The sequence below is a fragment of the Penicillium cinerascens genome (genome assembly GCF_028974065.1).
Source record: "Penicillium cinerascens strain IBT 15544 chromosome Unknown contig_9_segment0_segment0, whole genome shotgun sequence".
Taxonomy (NCBI): Eukaryota; Fungi; Ascomycota; class Eurotiomycetes; order Eurotiales; family Aspergillaceae; genus Penicillium; species Penicillium cinerascens.
Window position 1 is genome coordinate 2,603,927 of NW_026695296.1, and position 19,747 is coordinate 2,623,673.

General features: G+C 46.5%; 7 protein-coding genes across 7 annotated transcripts; 5 read left to right on the top strand and 2 right to left on the bottom strand.

Moving 5' to 3' along the window:
• Window positions 1–466: 466 nt before the first annotated feature.
• Window positions 467–1,114, top strand: N7498_007833 (uncharacterized protein; the record flags this gene model as incomplete). The annotated part of the gene is made up of 3 exons (XM_058454895.1): window positions 467–628; window positions 700–876; window positions 932–1,114. The coding sequence occupies 3 exons, from the start codon at window positions 467–469 to the stop codon at window positions 1,112–1,114; spliced, it is 522 nt and encodes a 173-aa protein (XP_058307144.1).
• A 972-nt stretch (window positions 1,115–2,086) lies between these two features.
• N7498_007834 (uncharacterized protein) lies at window positions 2,087–3,794 on the top strand (the record flags this gene model as incomplete). The annotated part of the gene is made up of 6 exons (XM_058454896.1): window positions 2,087–2,143; window positions 2,207–2,384; window positions 2,443–2,619; window positions 3,138–3,150; window positions 3,198–3,506; window positions 3,563–3,794. 6 exons carry the CDS (start codon window positions 2,087–2,089, stop codon window positions 3,792–3,794), a joined length of 966 nt encoding a protein of 321 aa, XP_058307145.1.
• Window positions 3,795–5,703: 1,909 nt separating this feature from the next.
• On the bottom strand, window positions 5,704–7,339 carry N7498_007835 (purine-cytosine permease family protein; the record flags this gene model as incomplete). The annotated part of the gene is made up of 2 exons (XM_058454897.1): window positions 5,704–6,831; window positions 6,887–7,339. The coding sequence occupies 2 exons, from the start codon at window positions 7,337–7,339 to the stop codon at window positions 5,704–5,706; spliced, it is 1,581 nt and encodes a 526-aa protein (XP_058307146.1).
• A 1,630-nt stretch (window positions 7,340–8,969) lies between these two features.
• Window positions 8,970–10,776, top strand: N7498_007836 (cytochrome P450; the record flags this gene model as incomplete). The annotated part of the gene is made up of 4 exons (XM_058454898.1): window positions 8,970–9,578; window positions 9,632–9,992; window positions 10,047–10,105; window positions 10,159–10,776. The coding sequence occupies 4 exons, from the start codon at window positions 8,970–8,972 to the stop codon at window positions 10,774–10,776; spliced, it is 1,647 nt and encodes a 548-aa protein (XP_058307147.1).
• A 1,042-nt stretch (window positions 10,777–11,818) lies between these two features.
• N7498_007837 (uncharacterized protein) lies at window positions 11,819–15,182 on the top strand (the record flags this gene model as incomplete). Its single annotated transcript, XM_058454899.1, has 10 exons — window positions 11,819–11,831; window positions 12,172–12,325; window positions 12,368–12,728; window positions 12,785–12,841; window positions 12,886–13,040; window positions 13,184–13,255; window positions 13,304–13,478; window positions 13,529–13,895; window positions 13,940–14,250; window positions 14,301–15,182. The coding sequence occupies 10 exons, from the start codon at window positions 11,819–11,821 to the stop codon at window positions 15,180–15,182; spliced, it is 2,547 nt and encodes an 848-aa protein (XP_058307148.1).
• Window positions 15,183–15,599: 417 nt separating this feature from the next.
• Window positions 15,600–16,859, top strand: N7498_007838 (alkene reductase; the record flags this gene model as incomplete). The annotated part of the gene is made up of 3 exons (XM_058454900.1): window positions 15,600–15,818; window positions 15,872–16,202; window positions 16,255–16,859. The coding sequence occupies 3 exons, from the start codon at window positions 15,600–15,602 to the stop codon at window positions 16,857–16,859; spliced, it is 1,155 nt and encodes a 384-aa protein (XP_058307149.1).
• An 84-nt stretch (window positions 16,860–16,943) lies between these two features.
• Window positions 16,944–19,489, bottom strand: N7498_007839 (C2H2 finger domain transcription factor; the record flags this gene model as incomplete). Its single annotated transcript, XM_058454901.1, has 3 exons — window positions 16,944–18,790; window positions 18,839–19,279; window positions 19,381–19,489. 3 exons carry the CDS (start codon window positions 19,487–19,489, stop codon window positions 16,944–16,946), a joined length of 2,397 nt encoding a protein of 798 aa, XP_058307150.1.
• Between the last annotated feature and the right edge of the window lie 258 nt (window positions 19,490–19,747).

Below are 19,747 nucleotides of genomic sequence, written 5' to 3' on the forward strand. Positions count from 1 at the left end.
CGCCTACCACGGCAGATTCAGAGCCATAGTTCAAGTCTTTTACAGGTTGTAGGAAATTCAACAGGACCGCATTGGTGAATGTGACCTATTGCAAGCAAGGAAGATTAGATTTGTAAATTTCAATAGCATGCGCCTATGCGTACCGGACGATGACGGGGCCAGAGCCGCTAATTAACGGGCTCCCAGAGTACAAGTAGCTACTATCTAAATAGAATAGATTAGATATGGCGGGATACACGATAAATTTAGGGAACCGGTAATCCGACCCCCCCTCCCTAGTCAGATTACAGGTCAGTGCACCCCGGTTTGAGGTCACTGCACCCCGCCCCACTTTTCTTGAAAAACTCACTGCACCCAGCAGAATCGACACATACCAGCTGTGGTATGCCATAGTAACCAGGTATTTTACCTACATATTGTATTTGTTTTGGTATGTTTTTTAGTCTTCACCACCATTACCACCACCATGGCGCATCTTAATGATCCCATCTGGAAGACCCATGCAAATCGTTTACTTGGGGATGTTATACAGTTTGATCCTAAACCAAAATCTTACGATAGCGACCCTGAATTCGAGGAGGATAGTACATTTGAAGATCGCTATATAGCTATCCCGCACCCAAACGAGGTAAATATATCTTGACTACGATACATCTTAATTCACTATAACTAGACACAAACTACCAATTAATTCTCTAGCACCTAGATCCCCTTCCGACTCCTTTAACAGGACGAACATCAGACCCTGTATCAGCTGCATTTATTGAGCATGTGGCCATACTACCTAAGTATCCACGAACGCATGACGCCGGATTCGCATACGTAGTGAACCTCGAAAATATCAAGCCCCATCAAGTGAAAGACTCGCTTAAATCGGTAAGTTTTGGATAGTTTTTACTACTTAAGATCTACTTTCTAACTTATTCTCCAGGTCCAGTACTCGTTCCACGGTAAAGGTGCAGCAAAAAACGTTTACAACGCGTATCTTGGCTGTACAACAGAGAAAAAACGCTACACCTGCTCTAGTGTTAAGTGCTGCGAGTTCCTTGACCCCGAGCTCACTAGGATGGGTCACCTTCACGCGGACGAGGCCCTTTTCACTACAATTGCTTAGGCCCAGCGGCGGATAGAGTAGACCGAGGAGTACGGGCTTCCTCAGCGGAATAGCACTGCGTACGTCATATGAATTAACTAGTTTGGAACTAGTTATGATCTAGTTCCCTGCATACCGATCTAAATTATTCAATCTTTTGCAGGTTGTACTACTCAATTAAGGGAAATTTCGATGCAGACAATAGTTGCAGGCCAGGCCCGCAACTCCCGAGCTGTCGGCCTACATTTAGCACGTACCCCAGAAAAGTAAGATCTTTGACCTTCCTTTTACTAGTCCTGAACTAGTTACTAACTAGTTCCTAGAATATCGCTGACGTGACTAGCTATTACATTAGCTGTGTCAACGCAGCCCGGGAGAATCATCAAAAGCACTTCCATAAGGCTCTAGTCGCACGCGAGAACTCGCTAGATATTCCGCTTCTAAAGAAACTTTTCCTATCTAGCCACCATGCGGCCCCAAAAACATATGGTGTGATCGAGCAGCAAGGTTCTCGAAGGACAAGATGCGGTAAGAACTAGTTAACTAGATTACGACTGGTTATTAACTACTTCTAGGAATGATCCATCCCCAGGGCCAAGGTTCGATTCAAACATATAGCACCTGCGGTGTTGTGTTCTACCCTTTTATTCCCCACAACATCAAGACTCACCCATACGCAATCTTCTACTCGCGTGGTTTCCATAACTATCCACCTCCGCCACCTGCGAAAGCTCCATAGGATATTGCGGGCGAAGTCCTTGATATTATTTATAGGAATATGAACCCTGACCTGACACTGAGTGAGTTTTAAATAGCTTCTACTAGTTGAGAACTGGTTCCTAACTGTTTAAAGGCGTATTTCTCCGCAGTCCTGCACTCCGCGAATACTGTAAGGCAAAGCAATGTCTCACGCTATCTCAGATTCACTCTAGCTTCGCGAAGAGCGACAAAATCGCAGCTATGATTTAGAAACAACGAGCATTACACTACCCGATGGGCAAAAATCTAATGGGTGTTCGTCATCAGCTCTTAATTGATCCTGCATTGAAGGTATCGTATTTACTGCTTAGTTCTCTACTAGCCCTGAAATAGTTCCTAACTAGTTCTACTTAGCAATACGTCCGCGAAACGCACCACCGACTAGATGGGACATTTATTTTCTGTGCGTTCCATACGCAGCTTGTGTACCTTACGTCTCTTGATGCTATCGAGGTTGATATGTCTTATAAACGTGTGAAGGGGGTGATGAACGAGGTGATTTTTGCCACTATGCTACCAGAACATAGAAAGAGTATGTGGTAACCTCCTGAGTTAACTAGTCACTAACTAATTACTAACTAAATATTTAGTTTTTACGCTCTGCCGTGTCTTCACTGACAAAGAAAACCCAACGGCATATAAGTTTATCTTCCAAAGAGTGTTCGAGCTCGTGTCGCAGGCAATTCAAAAGCCAATTAGGTTCGAGTCTATTCATAGTGAAGGTATAAAGGCTATCGTTGGTGATATATATCCGAATCAAATGTGCGGTGAGTAAATCATTTTATTCGTACTAATTATGAACCAGTCACTAAATAGTTATCGCGTACTTAGGCCTAGGGGATTTCCTTCGTGACCAAGACCCCTACAAACGTGATCGAACCTAGCAGCTCACACATATTATGATCTTCTGCTCGATTCACTTTATGCGTACTGTGTCTAAGATTTACCCTGATAGGTATGATGGCACTCACACGGAGGCCCGCGAACGCTTAGTTAGCCTTCTTTCATGCAAAACATCAGCCGACTACTATAAGTTACTTGAACTTATCGAGGGTAATTGATATTTTACTAGTACTTAACTAGTTATTAACTGATTCTTTAGGTCACGACCCTAATCTGAAGCACTAGGTACGGCATAAGAGACACCCAGTAATCGCTGCGGGTTTATGCCAGGCTTACTCGTGTATCAAACCTAAATTTTTCAAGATGTTTAGACCCCACACGAATGCTGTTGAGCAAAGCCACTGGAAATCATATTTTCTGGGAGTTTACGACACTTTACTAGGCGCGGTGATCAAGTAAGTACGGCACAACTAGTACTTAATTAGTTACTTACTAGTTTTAGGTCGCGGTTTATTGATCAGCGAGATATTGACCAATTCGCTATCCGAGAGAGATTCGGCATCCATCATGGCTATCACGCTAATAATATGGAGACTCAGTGGAAGAATAACATACAACGCGAAGAAAGAAAGCGCTTAAAAGCTGAAACGGAGCAAAAAGAACGAGAAAGAGTGCTCCAAGACCAAAAAGACCAAGAAGATGTTGACTACCAGATCCTCTTCGATGCCTCATCTTCAGGATTTGTAAAGCCTAGGGCAAAAACACCAAAGCCGTTCAGCCCGAGGTTATCTCGCTCTCTTAGTCGTTCACGGTTTGTCTCCAACGAGTTTTTTACTAGTTGGTAACTAGTCACTAACTAATTTATAGAACACCGGCAAGCCCTGAGCCTAACAGTATCGGCCTCTGTCGTACTGCTACAGCAAACGCGCTATATGAAGACCACAGTAATGAGCTTAGGAGTCTTGAGCTTCAGCGACGACGTCAGGAGATAGAGGATGAGAGAGAGGAACGACGTTTAAAGAGAAGAAAGATAGATTTGGAAAATCAGAAGCTCGAAGAAGAGCTTGCAATTATTAGACAGGGGAGAACTAGTCCCTAACAAGCTAAGAACTAGTTCCATTCACCTATTTATTGTTTGCTATGTTCACTAGTATAATATTTAATGATCACTTATCTTTTCTTAATTAGTTCCTAGCTAGTTCTTGTCGTTACAGTCAGTCGTTTTTATTATTATCTCTCTATCTACAGTTGTTACAGTCACTCTTGATATCTACAGTCCGTTACCGTTGTTTCGTAGGTTAAAAGAATTCGTAGTGCGACTGGTTCAGGATTAGTTCTCAATTGCTCTGATTCATCAGGATAGGGCTCTCCGATTTCTCCAGAGGAGCCATAGTGGTGTGAGTGGTGTAAGGTAAGGTAAACGGAAGAGAAAGTTGGTGGTCAGGTACTGTAAAGGTAATAAGATCACTACACCCCTGTAACAAAAGAAAAGAAAATGTTTGTATATGTTTGTGGAGGTCACGTGCCGGGGTGCAGTGACCTCAAACCGGGGTGCAGTGACCTGTAGTCACCTCCCTATAAGTGCCCACTTGCGATCACCTGGTTCCTCATCCCACCCCCCCTCTGCCTGATTTTGCCTGATTTTGCCTAAGTTTGCCTAAAGTTTTAGGTGTCTTATCACCGCTCTCTACACCGCCTTTTCTCTATCCTTGTAATTACCTACAAAACTACAATTTTTGTAATAACTTTTATTTCAAGCTAAAATCACTACTTATATTACTATATATACAAATCAAATACTTATTCAATTTATAATATGTTCTTAAAATATAGGTTTCCTATAAAAAATATAGGTACAAATCTTATTAAACTTTTCTATACTTCTAGTCCCTTTTTACTAATTAATTAGCTTATATAATATTTTTATCTACTAGTAATTAATAAAATATAGCAAGCACTATATAAGTTATAGTATTCTAAAAAATTAATTTCATTTTTTAAGAAAATAACTAATAAAAATGAAAGATCTTAGAATTCTGCCAGAAATAAAAGTGAACACCTAAGACACCAGGCAGGGAGGGTCGGATTACTAGGGGGGGGGTCGGATTACCGGTTCCCTAAACTTATGTAGCTGGAATGCGCAAATAGTTGAGTAGGGCACTTCCGGATAGGTCATTAGGCAGTAACTCGCAATGTGCCCACTTAATTTTCTCGGATCCACTATCTTCTCACGGAAGAAATTGATGCGCCAAACGTAAGGTCCTTTGAAACCGTAATTAAGGAGTTTCTACCTCTGCTTATATTAGTCAACTTACGGTTACTATGGTAAATCACAACTATTAATTTTTGAAGTAATTTTAGTGGTATTTATCAAGGACTAGAACGGCCAAGATGTCCGCCTGTGGAACCCGTTCAAGTTGTCTAGCTTATTGTCACCATTGAAGGCAGTACCCTTGTCCGACGTGGAGCTGATAACCCGACTCATTCTCCAGGAGGATTCCCACATGCCTTCAGTGTTCAGTAGATTATTGAGGCCCTTGTAGAAGAACGCCATCGTCTCATTGTAGGGCTTGGAGATCCACCATCAGCAGGGGGAACGGCGGGCTGGGTTTGTCTGCGTATGCCCCTGGCGTCAAGACCACTCCCCCCGGTCCCAAGCCCACCGACGGCTAGTATACTATTTTCTCGTTTAATAGAAAGCCAAAATAGTTTCAAGCTTAGTATAGGCTTCCTTAGCACACAAACTACTCACAATCCATATAATAGTTTCCAATAATCAGGTAAGTATAAGAAAATATGCCTGAATATCCGGGAAGATATTACTGAAATAGGAAGATACAAAATATATGGCTGTCGTACTTGTCGCACACTGCGGCTGGAAGTTGGAATTTCTGGTACGATGACGTTTAACAGCAACACATGGGTGTTATCTTTGCGCGGAATTGTAGTATAGTTCTAGAACTGAACAACCATGGAAACAATATTAGAATTGTCTAAATAACCAAAACTTAACGACCAAAGTATCTGAGTACAGCGTATCGCAACGGAGGATAAACAAGTGCTGCCCAGCTCATAGGAAGAGGGATACCAATGTCAATACCGGAGGCAACCAGTTTTGCAATGGGCCCAGTAAACCACGTCTGCCACATCCCCAACACTGCACCAGCCCAGCCACCCAAGAATGCGGTACATGCCGCAAGTCCGACTGGAAGCTTCTTCTTATCGTTCCATGCAGTCCAGTCGTAACCTCCATTTCGGCGGCGAAATATATGCTCCTCTTCAACAGAAATGGTGATCCACGCCGCCGTCCAATAACCCATAATCACCACGAAGTTCTGAATAATGCCATAAAGCTCATTTCTGCCGATAAATGCACAAACAGTATAGATTATAACCACAACAATAGTCCACAAAAAGCGAGGCAGTTTTTGCATCCAGGAGCCCAGCAATTGAAAGCTCAATGCAGCTGAGTAAGTGCCAGGAATATTGTTGGAGATAACACCCAAAGCGAGTATAACAGAGCAGAAGTTACCAAAGGCTCCCAAAGGACGATATGCTTCCACAAGGAGAATACCAAGACCTTCATCCGCTGCCGTAGCCCAAGACGCTCTGCCTGCAACCCCTGATGCTAGACCGACACCGATATAGTAGGAAATCATGCATGAGCCTCCAAGGCCAAGTGTGGTAGCAACAGCAACTCTCCACCGCTTGCAGTCGGTTGGAAAATAGACAAAAAAGTCTGCTGCGGCAGGGGACCACGAAAGAGGTGATGCCAGGCAAAGGAAGAAGAAACTTGCCTGATCTGCGGACTTGGCTGCTCCGGTGTTACTTGAAACAGACTTTGGGTTCCAATAAGGCCCAGAAACGCCGATTAGAATCAAGACCACTACAGCTTGAGGCAGCCATGCCCACCGTTCGTAGATGTGGAAGAGCCGGATACCAACAACACAGATAACTAGCGAGATTGCTGCCGCTACAATAGCGCCAACAATCACAGACATCCCTTTACCATTCACAGCTGACATTATCTGACCCGCAGCAAGAATATCGATTATTCCATAACCAACCATGATGACGATGTTGAGGGCAACGCAGAGGCGGGAAGGGAACCATCCCATCGTATAGCGAGCAATTACCTGGTGAGTTGGGTCAGAAAGCAATTTTTTCTCATAGACCATACACAGAGCATACCAAAGTACGGTTTCCACTGGCAGGCCCAAATGATGCAATATAGGAGCTCCCGGCGCCCCCAGTAAGGGACCCGAAGGTGGCTAGAAGCATACTATCTCGGAGCCCAAGTCCAAAGGTCAAGGGACCCAGCATGCCAATCATCATGTTATTGGCGGTAAGATTAGCTGAAAGCCAGATTAAACACATCTGCACGTAGTCTTCCGTCGTGGTCTTTTCTGCTTTGATACTGTCGGGAACACGTTCAATGCCTCTGGCTTCAATACCAGCAAGGCTCTCGAGTTTATCGACCAATTTTTGCACCCTGTTTCCGGGTCGAATGTACACAGCGACAATACCAGCTTCTTCAGCATTCATCAGATCACGAAGTGCAGCAGTTTGTTGAGGTAATGGCTTGGTGAGAATTGCATCGTCATGGGGCTCCTCCTTTGTCTCAGACATGCGGTTGTCGGCCATTGAGGATAGTAAAGCCGGGAAGGTGGGAAGAGAATATATCACCGAGCGGAACAAAATTAATTGTAATTAACACTTATAATGTGAAGAGCCTAGATGTTGCGTGGCTTGGGAGCTATCTGCATGGTCGATCACAGGGGCTATCTGATATGGATCCCTGTGGCTGGGACCCCCTCAATGATAACCACCAAAAAGTCAATCCTCGTCATAATCCATTCTGTGTATATTATCCCCCACTCTCGAGCTTAGAAGCAATATCACCATGACCGATAGTCACAACTTCCTGGAACACTGGAGAAAATCCATTTTTGAAACGCGGGGTAAGGGCGAGTGGATCTAACCCCACTCCTGCTACAATAATTAATAGCTCATCTGATAACTTCATATAGCTCAGATCCACCAACCTTTCTGCAGTAAGTGGACAAACTTCGGATGTTGTAAACATACTTGCGCTAGTGATTGCTCCACGACCACTTTCTACTGTATGCTAGGGTGGGAGTGGTGTATAATCAGGCAACAAAGTTTACAGGAGTGGGGTATAATGAACGCTTTACAAGATAAAGAACTCGACGAAAGTAGAATATAATGACCTGATGTGTTATTTTTGATAAAGTGTGCTCCACCTCTGAACGCCAGTTCTGCCACAGAACGAAAAGCAGTGATGACGTGATCTGTTCTGTTGGAAGATTGTTGCGATTCACTGAGGGACAAGGTAGTAGTAGTATTGACAGATCAGCGCTCGTCAACTTCCGTTAAGTCGCGAGATAAGAAACGGAAGCTTGTATCAAGGTGGGTCGGCGCCAGCCAGCAACTATGCTTCTTATGGCGCCCGAGTCATCCCTGATCTTGCTAAATGCTAAAATGGCTAATTCCCGCCACTGTGTTGTCGGCCTAAGTTCCAATTCATCTTTGCTGAAATTTTTCGATCTCCCAATTTTGCAGCGTGGGAAGCATACTATCAGCCATTCTGGAGGCGCCTGGGTTTTTCCCTCTTAACGGGGTGTCTCTTAGCCATCACTGTTGTATTCTTGAAATCCAGGACGGTGGCCAGAGCATCGACCCAATTATATCTTCGTACACGTGGCCCATCTGACTTTTCATTGGCACAGATTGTGTTGGCCGTAGCTTTGAGTTTCGGAGCTCCACTGGTCCCCGGTTTGAAAAATAAAGGGGATGCTATCCTTGTCCTTGACTAATATCATCCATGACGGTATGGACGTGGTTCCGCATTTTGTCGTTTTAATAGGAAATGATAGATGATAGGGAGTAATCCAGGCACGGATGAATGGCATCACTCACCCATTCAGCCTGGTAAACGTTGGCCCCGATTGTGGGAGCCGCTTCTTCCACTCATTTGCCATCTTCTAAACCCTCGTCAAGATAAGGATAGTCAGTACTCGTTTATCTACATAGGTGTGATTAGCTCCCCCACTCTCGAATCGACTTTCATGATGGCACAGTGGCCGGGAACCATGCCGACAGCCTACCATTACCCACTACTCTACACAACACATCGCCTCTCCCTCCGGGGTTCTCTGACGGACCTGAACTTCTCATTACTTAAGGCCAAAATAGCTTTTGAAGCTTTGAGGTGACAAAAAGTTTCTAAAATTGCCAACTTTTCTGCCCGACGATGGTGCCAATTGCGATACCACCTTGGCTGGCCTTTGTCGGCATCGCCGGCCTAACCTTCTTGATTTATCAAATCTTCCAAGTCGGAAGAAGGCCGAAAAATATGCCCCCAGGACCACCAACTTTACCTATAGTCGGCAATCTCCACCAATTGCCGTCAATGAACGTGCATGTCAAGTTCAAGGAGTGGGCTGACGAATATGGGGAAATTTATTCCGTCATGCTTGGTAACCAACGCATGGTTGTCCTGAATTCACCGCGAGTTGTCAAAGACTTGATCGATCAGCGTTCCAACAACTATTCCTCACGACCTGAGATATATGTCGGCCAGACACTGATATCGGGTGGTTACCGCCTGGTCCTCATGCAATACGATGAAGGATGGCGTCTAGCCCGCAAAATGACCCACAACCTTCTCAACATCAAAACTGCGGTCGACTATATTCCATATCAAGAACTCGAACTTCGGCAGATGCTGGCAGACATGATAAAAGAGCCCAACAAATATCACGATCATGTCAGACGCTACAGCACGTCGCTAGTCACCAGCATGACATTTGGATGGAGAAGTTTAGCTTTCAACGACACGGACGTTAAGCAAATTTACGAGGTACACTCAATTTCAACCTCACTCCTACTCATACTAATATTACATGACTTTAGGGGTTCGAAGAGTTTGCTGTGGCATCGCAAGTGTCTGCCTCGATACTAGATTATTTCCCGATTTTGCGAAATCTTCCCGACTTCATCAACCCTAGCAAGAAGAAGGGCAAGCAGCTTCACAAAGAAGAGATAGCGTTGTACAAGAGCTATATGCTCAAAGTCAAAGATAGAATCACAAAAGGGATTGCAAGCAAAAACTTCTGTGAAGACATGTTCAAGTCACAGGAGAAAATGGGTTTCTCGGATGACTGGGCAAGCTATGTGAGCGGTACTCTTCTTGAAGCGGGATCTGACACGACGGCCTCTATCTTCCTCTCGTTCGCAGTGGCTATGATCAATTTTCCAGAGGTCCATAAGAAAGGTAAGTGGATTTTCCTCATAAAGGTTAACTATCATCGCTAATCAAAATTCCTAGCCCAAGAAGAGATTGATCGTGTGATTGGGCCCAACAAACTGCCAACTATGGCTGACGAGGTAAGGAATCTTAAAAACGATGATGGTGGAGCTATGCTGAGCGTTTATTATAGCCCAATTTGCAATACATTCGTGGCGTTGTTAAAGAGTCACTCCGATTCCTGCCTTCAAGCATCCTCGGCATCGTTCCTCACGCAACGACCAATGAAGACACATACAATGGGTACACGTTCCCAGCAAAGACTGGCATGATGATCAATGGGTGGGCCCTGAATAATGACCCAGAAAGATACCCGAATCCCCGCAATTTTGACCCAGACAGATATAAGAACGACTTCATGCGGGCCCAGGAGAGTGCCAGCCAGAACGATCCTTACAAGCGCGATCATTTCACTTTTGGCGCCGGTCGGCGCGTATGTCCAGGCCTAAATATAGCTGAGCGTTCGCTCTTCTTAGGTATCACGTATATTCTGTGGGCGTTTACATTTGAACATAATCTAGATGAGAACGGCAGCATGATCCCGGTATCTACTGAAGCAGTCACCCAAGGGATTGTGTGTCGACCGATACCATTTGCGTACAGACTGATGGAGAGAGATCCTGAACGGACTCGGCGTGTCCTCAAGGCGTGGGATAATGCCAAGGAGCTTCTAAGCAAATACCCTGAGGGTATCAGAAGCACCCAGTACGCTAAGGACTGGAGGGAATTTACCGCCCAGGAAAAGCTCTAGTGTGTTTAGAGGGTTCAGGGGGGCATCTCCTACGCGTAAAGCTGTGCGTCATGTGCTTTTTAGAGGACTTAGGGCTTGCTACTCATTTTCCGGCCTTGGTCGAATTTTGGTCATGTATGCAAAGAGACCATGGAATTGATGCACTCCACTGTGACAACCTCAAGTCATACATCAAAACGAGGTTGAAGCGGAAGTATTTCCATCCCAATAACCCTCGAAATACTTCGAAAATCAGTATTTTTGCAATACATACAATTACCGTCCTCCTACCTCGGATGTATCCTAATTCCACCCTGGCTTTAGTTCGCTCTTTCCCTGTCAGTCCGCGTCCATGATTTTGCGCTGGATATTGATCATAATGTTGATTATCTCGTTCACTTCTTCGTATGGCTCTAACCGCATGACACATTCCAGATCCCTAGATTTAGCTATTACAATTCGAGGTTGGTTGCTTTCACGTTAAGCTAAGTTAATACAAGAGAGGCATCCTGTGCCGTGCAAACGCCTTAAAAACAAGACCACCAGAGCCTTGACAGGAGATTGTGTATGTATTCAAAGTGCATGTCTGGAGCCTTTAACCCCTTACCGGGCAGCGATACATTGATGACTTTCAAAATGAGATATAAAACTGGATTTACATTTAGTACCTAGTTTTACAATGGATGCACAGTTGCACAAATCTGATTCATAAAGAAAGCGAAGACTTTGTAGAGAAGTGTTTCCTTGCACATCAATCTCTAGGCCATGTTGGGTAGCAGTGGGATCATGACGGAGAATAATTTCGAACCATCACGAAATCTCTTGTCCTCACGGGATAATGAGGAGTGACTCGGTCCAATGCTTTCGCAGCCGACACATAGGCCCGGCGCTCCAAGAACAAGCTAGCCAGATCATGGATCCTTTTGCAAAAGACATAGAACAGAGCTAAAATATCTCACATGCCACGTCTGCGGCATGGACGAGAGGAAGACATCTCATGCCAGCGTTCTATATTTCGTCTCCTATGACAGGAGAATTTGTGGTTCGACCGGATAGACCGGTTATGGCGACCACGGGTATCTGCATACCAAATAAATCCTTGCCAGTGTGCTTGATGTAAAGCAAAGGTTACCCTGGGACTAGATAAATTTAGTGTAATCTATATTGGGGATATCTATTATCGCTGATCTGTATGCAAGATCGGGAGCTTCAAAGGTGGGGGTTAGCTGCTGCCGCATTGTCAATGTCCGCTATGGTTGAAGGCAGGGACTATATTTGAGGGGCAAAAATCCATTGTCGATCGAAACATAACACGACCATTCTACTCACATACAATCACGCTATATCTAAGGTGAGAGTCCTGAGATCTTTCAAGGTTTAATTAACTCCTATAGTTTTCTCTCCAAGGCTGAACAGCGTTAGTGACCGGAGGCGCGCGAGGCTGTGGATTCGCCTTTGCGCGCGGTCTGGCCGAAGCAGGTGCCAATATTGCTGTTTTCGACGTTGTCCCAGCAGAGCCAGGTTTCCTGGCTATTAATAAGAACTATGGTATTCGAACCGCTTATTATGAGTAAGTGAGCTACGATATTCCCTTTTCAATGGCTAATTGCAGAAGGGTGGATGTTTCATCCCAGGAATCTCTTGCGAACGGATTCGTCGAGTTCCAGAAGGACTTCGACAATGCACTCGACATTTGCGTTCCCTGCGCTGGAATTAATCGTCATCTGAAATTTCTGGAATTCACCTTTGAAGACCACCACGACCTACTCTCGGTCAATGTGCTAGGACTATACTTTACTGCTCAACTAGCAGCGAAGCAGATGATCGCCAACGGAACCAAACACGGAAGTATTGTACTGGTGGCAAGCATGGCTAGCTACATCGCCGTGCCCACGCAGCTGTGCAGCGCATACTGCGGTACGAAGGGTCCCGTGCGATCAATGACTCCGGCCATTGCGAAGATGGCAGAATACGTGAGCTTCTCTCAATGCAGCTCCATCCGACGTAAAGCCGTCTAACACTGAATCAGAACATCCGGGTCAATTCAATCTCCCCGGGGTACGTGCGCACGGAAATGACGGCAGCTGTAAGTTTCCATTGTATTCCAATTAAATCCCAACTAATGGATAGTTCCCCCATCTTCTCCAAGAATGGGAGAGCGAGGCGATGAATGGGCGCATTGCGGAGCCGGAAGATATCATGGGGGCATGTGTGTTCCTGGCTAGTGACGCGAGTGCGTACATGACGGGGCAGGATATCGTAGTAGATGGGGGAGTCACCCGATGGTAGATAGCGGGAAGTACAAAGGTGGGGGTTTACTCCACCTTCTGGGGTGTCGGTTTATAAGAAAAGAGCTTCCTAAATCTAACGAGTATTAATTTAACCTTGTTTCAAAAATGTCACTCGGCGCAAATAACGAAAGATATAGTTTCAATGGCCCTGTTGAAGCCTTCACCACGGTAGTCGTGGTCGGCGCAGGGCCGTCGGGGTTGATGCTCACGTAAGTCGAACACCGGAAGTAAGCTACGGTTTATTAAGTCTTGTCCAGATGCAACCTCGCTCGCTTTGGAATTGGCGTCGTTCTCCTTGATGATCGACCGGACAAGACTTTGACGGGGAAGGCGGATGGCATACAGCCCAAAACGATTGAGACACTCAAGCAAATGCGTCTGGCAGACTCATTGCTGAAAAACGCATCGCGTGTCTATGACATATCATTATGGGTATGTTCATTCTCGCTAGAGCCAATCTCAATTCTTACTAACAGGTCCAGCAATCTACGGCAGGCAAGCCCCTCCAGCGAACCGGTCGCCAGACGCATTATCCCGAGCACCTCGTGGGCGCATCCGATCCTTACATCCTGCTTGCCCACCAAGGAATGCTCGAAGAGATTTTGATTGACGATATGGAATCGCGAGGTGAGTTCGTGGTCCAGAACAGCAAGTTTGTGTCTTGTTCACCCGTAGCGGGAACCGGCCAGCTGGATGTCATTTTTGAAGATTTGTCGACCAATACGATGAGAAAAATTCAGACCGAATATCTCGTCGGATGCGATGGTACCAGATCAAAAGTCAGGACTTTCATCCCTGATGGGGAACTGAAGGGAGAGATTACGAATGCGTCCTGGGGAGTCCTTGATGGTGAGTTTCCTTCGCTATTTAATAGGAACCTTGCTAAGCGACAGGCATCATTGAAACGTCTTTCCCCGACCTTTGGAGCAAAGTAGTCGTGCGTAGTCACACAGCTGGCTCGATTATTTGGATCCCTCGAGAGCGGGGCATGACACGGTTGTATGTTGAGCTCAGCTCGGCTGATGGCGAAAAGGCGGGCAGGACCAAAACTACCCAGGAATATGTTATGGCGAGAGCCAGAGAATCAATGGCCCCGTATACTCTTAAGTTGAAGACCGTGGAGTGGTTTGGCAATTATGTTGTTGGCCAAAGGGTGGCGACGCACTTCATGGATCCGGACGCGAGGATCTTCATTGCCGGTGATGTATGCAGACCCATTTGAAGTATTGAGCCCCTGATCCTGATGAAATCTAGGCTGCGCATTGTCACTCTGCTCTTGCAGCACAGGGAGCCAATACAAGCATGCACGACAGTTTCAATCTCGCATGGAAGTTGAACCTTGTTCATCGGGGACTTGCGAACCCATCGCTGCTATCAACTTACGAAGAGGAACGCCGCAAGATTGCAACTGATCTGATCAGATTTGATGCAGAGCACTGCGCAGCCTTTGAGAAGGGCGTGGAGGCACTTACCAAGAACTTTGATGATAACATTCGTTTCATCTCTGGAATTGGTGCTGAATATGCCACTGGCTTATTGAGTCATGCCCAAACTATGCCAACTCCGCTCCAACCGGGTGCTTTGCAAATTCCAGCCAAAGCCACTCGATACTATGATTCCAACCCAGTGGATATTCAACTGGATATTCCATTGCTCGGCCAGTTCCGCGTTTACTTCTTTGTGCCAGATATCAAAGCATCGCTTGGATTCCTCAGTACTCTCTGCACAAGACTATCCAGCGACTCCTCTCTTGGAACACTATCATCTCGGACAGATCCAACATATGAAAAGCAGCCCCGTGGTATCGCCCCGGCGGATGAGTTTTTTCAGTTCCAAAGATACACGACAGTGTCCAATGTATTTACGTTTGCCATGGTGACCCAATCATCTAGGTCAGAATTCGAACTTGCAGACTTGCCACCCATGCTTCAGGCGAGTCGATGGACTTTGTATCTCGATGATGTTGAGACAATTGGATGTACTGTGAAGTGGTTCGGATTTCTTAGAAAGGAACAAGTGGGGATTGCGATTGTGCGCCCGGATGGATATATTGGAGGCATCGATAAGTGGGATATGTCTGCAGCCGAAGAGGCTAGGAAGAGTATAGAGGGTTACTTCTCGTTTATGCTACAGTAGGGCAACATTGCACATTGGTAAATAGGGATAAGTTACGTGCATAAACATTGAGATTACTGTTTCCGTCTAAACCTTCCAACCTCGCCAAAATTCCTTTGCACATACCGTCGACTACGAACTCCAGGAAACTCCATGACTTCCCAATTTAAGTTTAGTTAGTTTCATAAATTTGAGCCGACCGGTAGCTCACCTGCACCTGCGGAACTCACACCAACCGTCCACATACACGAAAGTGGGGGGAATCACCGTCCGCTCCACACACTCATAGAATGGGGGTCAAAAAAACATGATTTTGAACACCAGATTGCACCCCTCCGGTAAGCGTCCACAGTATCTTACTTTTGTGCCGAGAATGGGATTAAATTTGAATATAAAACACAGTCGCTGCATTTTCTTTCATTATCCACTCTCTACAAAATGGGTTCAATCGATGTTATCGATCCTCTTTTCGAGCCTCTGCGCCTGGGCGCTCTGTCGTTGAGCCATCGTATTGTTCAGGCTCCCTGCACGCGCATGCGCTCAAGCAAGGAGTCAGATGGTGTTTTTGTTCCGAATGCTCTCAATGTTGAGTATTATTCACAGCGTGCATCGGAGGGCGGGTTGTTGCTTACAGAGGCCACTCCTATTAGCAGATTGGTATTTTCCTATACTCAACAAAAATAGCGGAAATTACGAGACTGATCGCTTAGGCTGCTGGCTATCCAGGAGTCCCGGGGATCTTTACCCTCTCTCAAATCGCCGGCTGGAAGAAGGTCACCGACGCAGTGTACGCGAAGGGTGGTTTCATCCTCTGCCAGCTGTGGCACGTTGGTCGCGCTACTGTCCCCTCTTTCATTGAGGGCAAACAGGCTGTTGGTGCTAGCAATATCCCTATCAGTGGTAATGCTCTGGATGGTAGTGAGTATGGGGCTTCGCCTCCTCGCGCGATGACTGTGGAGGAGATTCAGAATGTCGTGGAGGAGTACGCGACTGCTTCAAAGCGGGCGATCGAGGCAGGATTTGATGGTGTTGAAATTCATGGTAGGCATCTCTGCTCTAATTGCCATTTGACAAGACATGCTAAGGAATGCAGGTGCCAACGGGTATCTCCTCGACCAGTTCCTGCACGATAACGTTAACATCCGAACCGATGAGTACGGTGGCTCGATTGAGAAGCGCCCTCGCATTATACTTGAGGTCCTCAAAGCGTGTGCTGCCGCCATCGGCGCTGACCGTGTGGGCATTCGTCTCTCACCATACAACTACTTCCAAGACACCCGCGATTCCAGGCCCCACGCTAACTGGAAATTGCTGTGCTCGAAGATTGCCAACCTTGCTACCGAGTCACGCCCTGCCTACGTACACATGTTTGAGCCTCGCTTCGACGAAGTCCTGGATGAGAGCGCGAAGATCGATTCGCTCGCAGTGGAGAAGCCCTCTCTGGACGTGTTCCGATCCACGTTAAAGAAGAGTGGCATTTTGTTCCTAGCCGCGGGCAACTTCAACGCGAAGAATGCCGGTCCCAAACTGATTGGCGATGGAGCGGATGCAGTTGTTTTCGGACGTTACTTCATCTCCAACCCGGATCTGCCTTGGCGGTTGAGGGAGGGTTTCTTGTTGACTCCTTACGATCGGACGACGTTTTATGGGGCTGATCCTCCGCAGAAGGGATATACAGACTACCCCATCTATGGATAAGTAGATTTAGATATAGCCTTCCAAATAAATCAAACAGCTATTCAAATCTAGACGGATAAACAGACTAACAATTATACCTATGGGTTATAAAGACAAACCCACCAAGACCTTCATAGCATCGTGTATAACAGCCCACCGGACAGTCGCTAATTGTTGAGCCATCGCCGCCGCCAGCGGTTTCGGATCATACTTCCCTGAAAGTGCCGCCAACTCAATTGTACTAGGACAATTGGTCATCATCACAATCAAAGATGACACATCCGTAGTGATCCGACTTTCCGCAGACGAATCTATTCCACGATGGAACACCCAGCACGCCAACGTAGCCAGATACAAGCACCAAGGGAAATGGAGAGCACTCGTCTGGTCCCAATCATGCAGACTCAATACAGCATCTTGAAGAAGATGTGAAGCATATCTCGCAGCAACAGAAGAGGCTTCAGGCCCTTCATGAAGCCAACGAAGAATAGTGCTCTGAGACCGAGATTGATCCGCAGGCGCAACAACGCGACCCAGGATCTGTACGGCTCCTGCGACAACCTGCAAGTCCAGAATTTCGACATTCAGGGCCAGACTTGCAGCATGGTAAAGGGCGTGCGCAGCCATTTTCAATCCCGTGAAGTAACGGGGGTCCGCAGTCTGCGCCAGTTTCATCGCGAGAAAATCTGCGTCGAAGTCGACTTTCCATAAATCGTATGAACGACCCATTCGTGAAGTCCATGCTCCGATTTTCTCCGGAGTCTCTGAGCGAAGTGTAGTCTGATCGCGACGCTTCAGGTCCGCAGAAACGGACATCAATCCGTGCAAGATAACTGTGCGGGCGAAGACATTCAAGTCCCGGGGTCGAGTGACTGTGCTCGGGGTGATGTACCCTCTTAGGACGGTGAGGAATTGGCGCTTTGGTTCACGAACCGCGGAGTGTGCCCACTCCCTGGCAGACAATGCCTCCCAGGTAATTGAGCTGCATGGTAAGGAAGATCTGATCTCGAACGCTGACATGCACAGAGACTGTGAGAAGAGAACTGCATGCTGAGTATCCCACATGAAACAATGCATGGCTAAACGCTTCCGCTGTTCCGCATTCATGGCTTGTCTCCATGCCTGATCGAGGTCCCCTAAACTAGCTAGGTCGAATGAATCTTGAATATTGCAACAATTGCGCCGGCGAATCAGTTTTATTAAGACACAATGGAACAATTGAGCGTTTTCTCGCTGCTTGGGACCTGCCCTCATCTTGCCAAAACAATCAATCAAAAGCATGGTCTGCAGTACCCAGAGCTCAGGTTGCGGTGAGAAGTCGACATGGCATAGTAGCTGATTTCGTAGTTTATCGTGGACGCCCACAGCCAGCTGATGGGCTTCTCTGGTGCCATATGTAGCCTCCATAAATAGAATAGCAGCCAGGTAGACCGGGTCGACAACGTTTGGGTTGAATGTTGGTTGATGGATGAGCGGATAGGTAACATTGAAATGAGTAAAGAATAGATCGCAGTAACCTTGCAATGCGGGTAGAGTGAGCAAAGGTGAATCGAGGGCCATCGGTTGGCCGTCTTTGTCCGCAGGCTGTGTTTGAGCCACGAGTGCTAGGATGACTCTTTGGGCATCATCGGACAATTGTGGCAGATTTTGTGGAGAGTTGGGACCCAAATATGACGAACCAGACATCCAGTCCATGCCAATAAGGTCGGACGGGTTCGGAGATAATGTGTGTGAACTTGGGACTTTGTTCATCATCGAAACCCCCTCCAACAGCATCGATGGACCATCATACTTTTCCGGAGACTGACCGTCTTTGTTGATTTTATCTGGGAGAGGATTGGTGTCGAAGCCGAGGGGAAAGTCGAATTGGTGAAAGGCCTCATCGAGCGAGTTGACATTGAACAACCAGTTGTAGTTACACGTAGCCGCAAAGGGTAGATTGAAATCGGTCGCTGTATCTGTTATACATAAATGAATATCTGAAGTAGGAAGATACATACCAGTATCCATGCCAAAGAAATCACTCATGCCATCCAGACCCATGTTGAACGATCCATCGGCAGCGTCAAACTGTCCAGGAACAGGCTCAACAAAGGGCTCAAAAGGCCCGCCAGGCATCATAAAGGCCAATACCGAATCATTCCCATCGATGGACAGAGAATTATGATCCGTGCCAGAAATGGGTGGTGAGAGGGGTTCCTCATCTATGAACGGCGTCTCTTCTTCCTCACCCTCCATCCCCTCCTCATACTCTTCCATCCTCCGGTCGGAACAAGCAGATGACGTCGTACATCTCGCCGCAGAGCGCATCTCTCGTTGTGAAGGGCGCACAATAATAGATCCATCCCTCGCTCTCCGTGTTCTCTTCCGTGTTTTCAACACCCCCATTCCTGGCCCTCCCGCTTCTTCGTCCCGTTTCGTATGCCGCATCATATGTCTCACTAAACAACAGATTAGAATAAAGATCAAATTGATCACGGGTCGAATAATATGATCTCGCCTAAAAGGTCAGGACGCTGAAAATGAACAGAACAGCGCTCACAAGTAAAGTCATTCCGAGGTTGCTCATGGTTCAAGGCATGGCGACGCAGATGTTCAGCTCTAGTAAATCGTTTCCCACAAGTAGGATATTGACAGGTGTGACTTATCATTGCGATACAAATACATGGTATAAAAAGAGACGCACGCAATCACAGATGCCAGGGTGCCATAATATGTAGGGGCAGGGACACCTGCCGCTGATAAGGATGCGGAGGCGAAGCAGGTGATTGGCGCGGCTTTAACGAAAGTGATATGCCGTCCATCCCACTGTGCATGATAGCCAGCCAATGGTACTATACTTTATAGTGGGTCTATCGGAGATAAAGATAAAAAGGATGAAAATTATCATAAATCCGACAGTGTTCTCC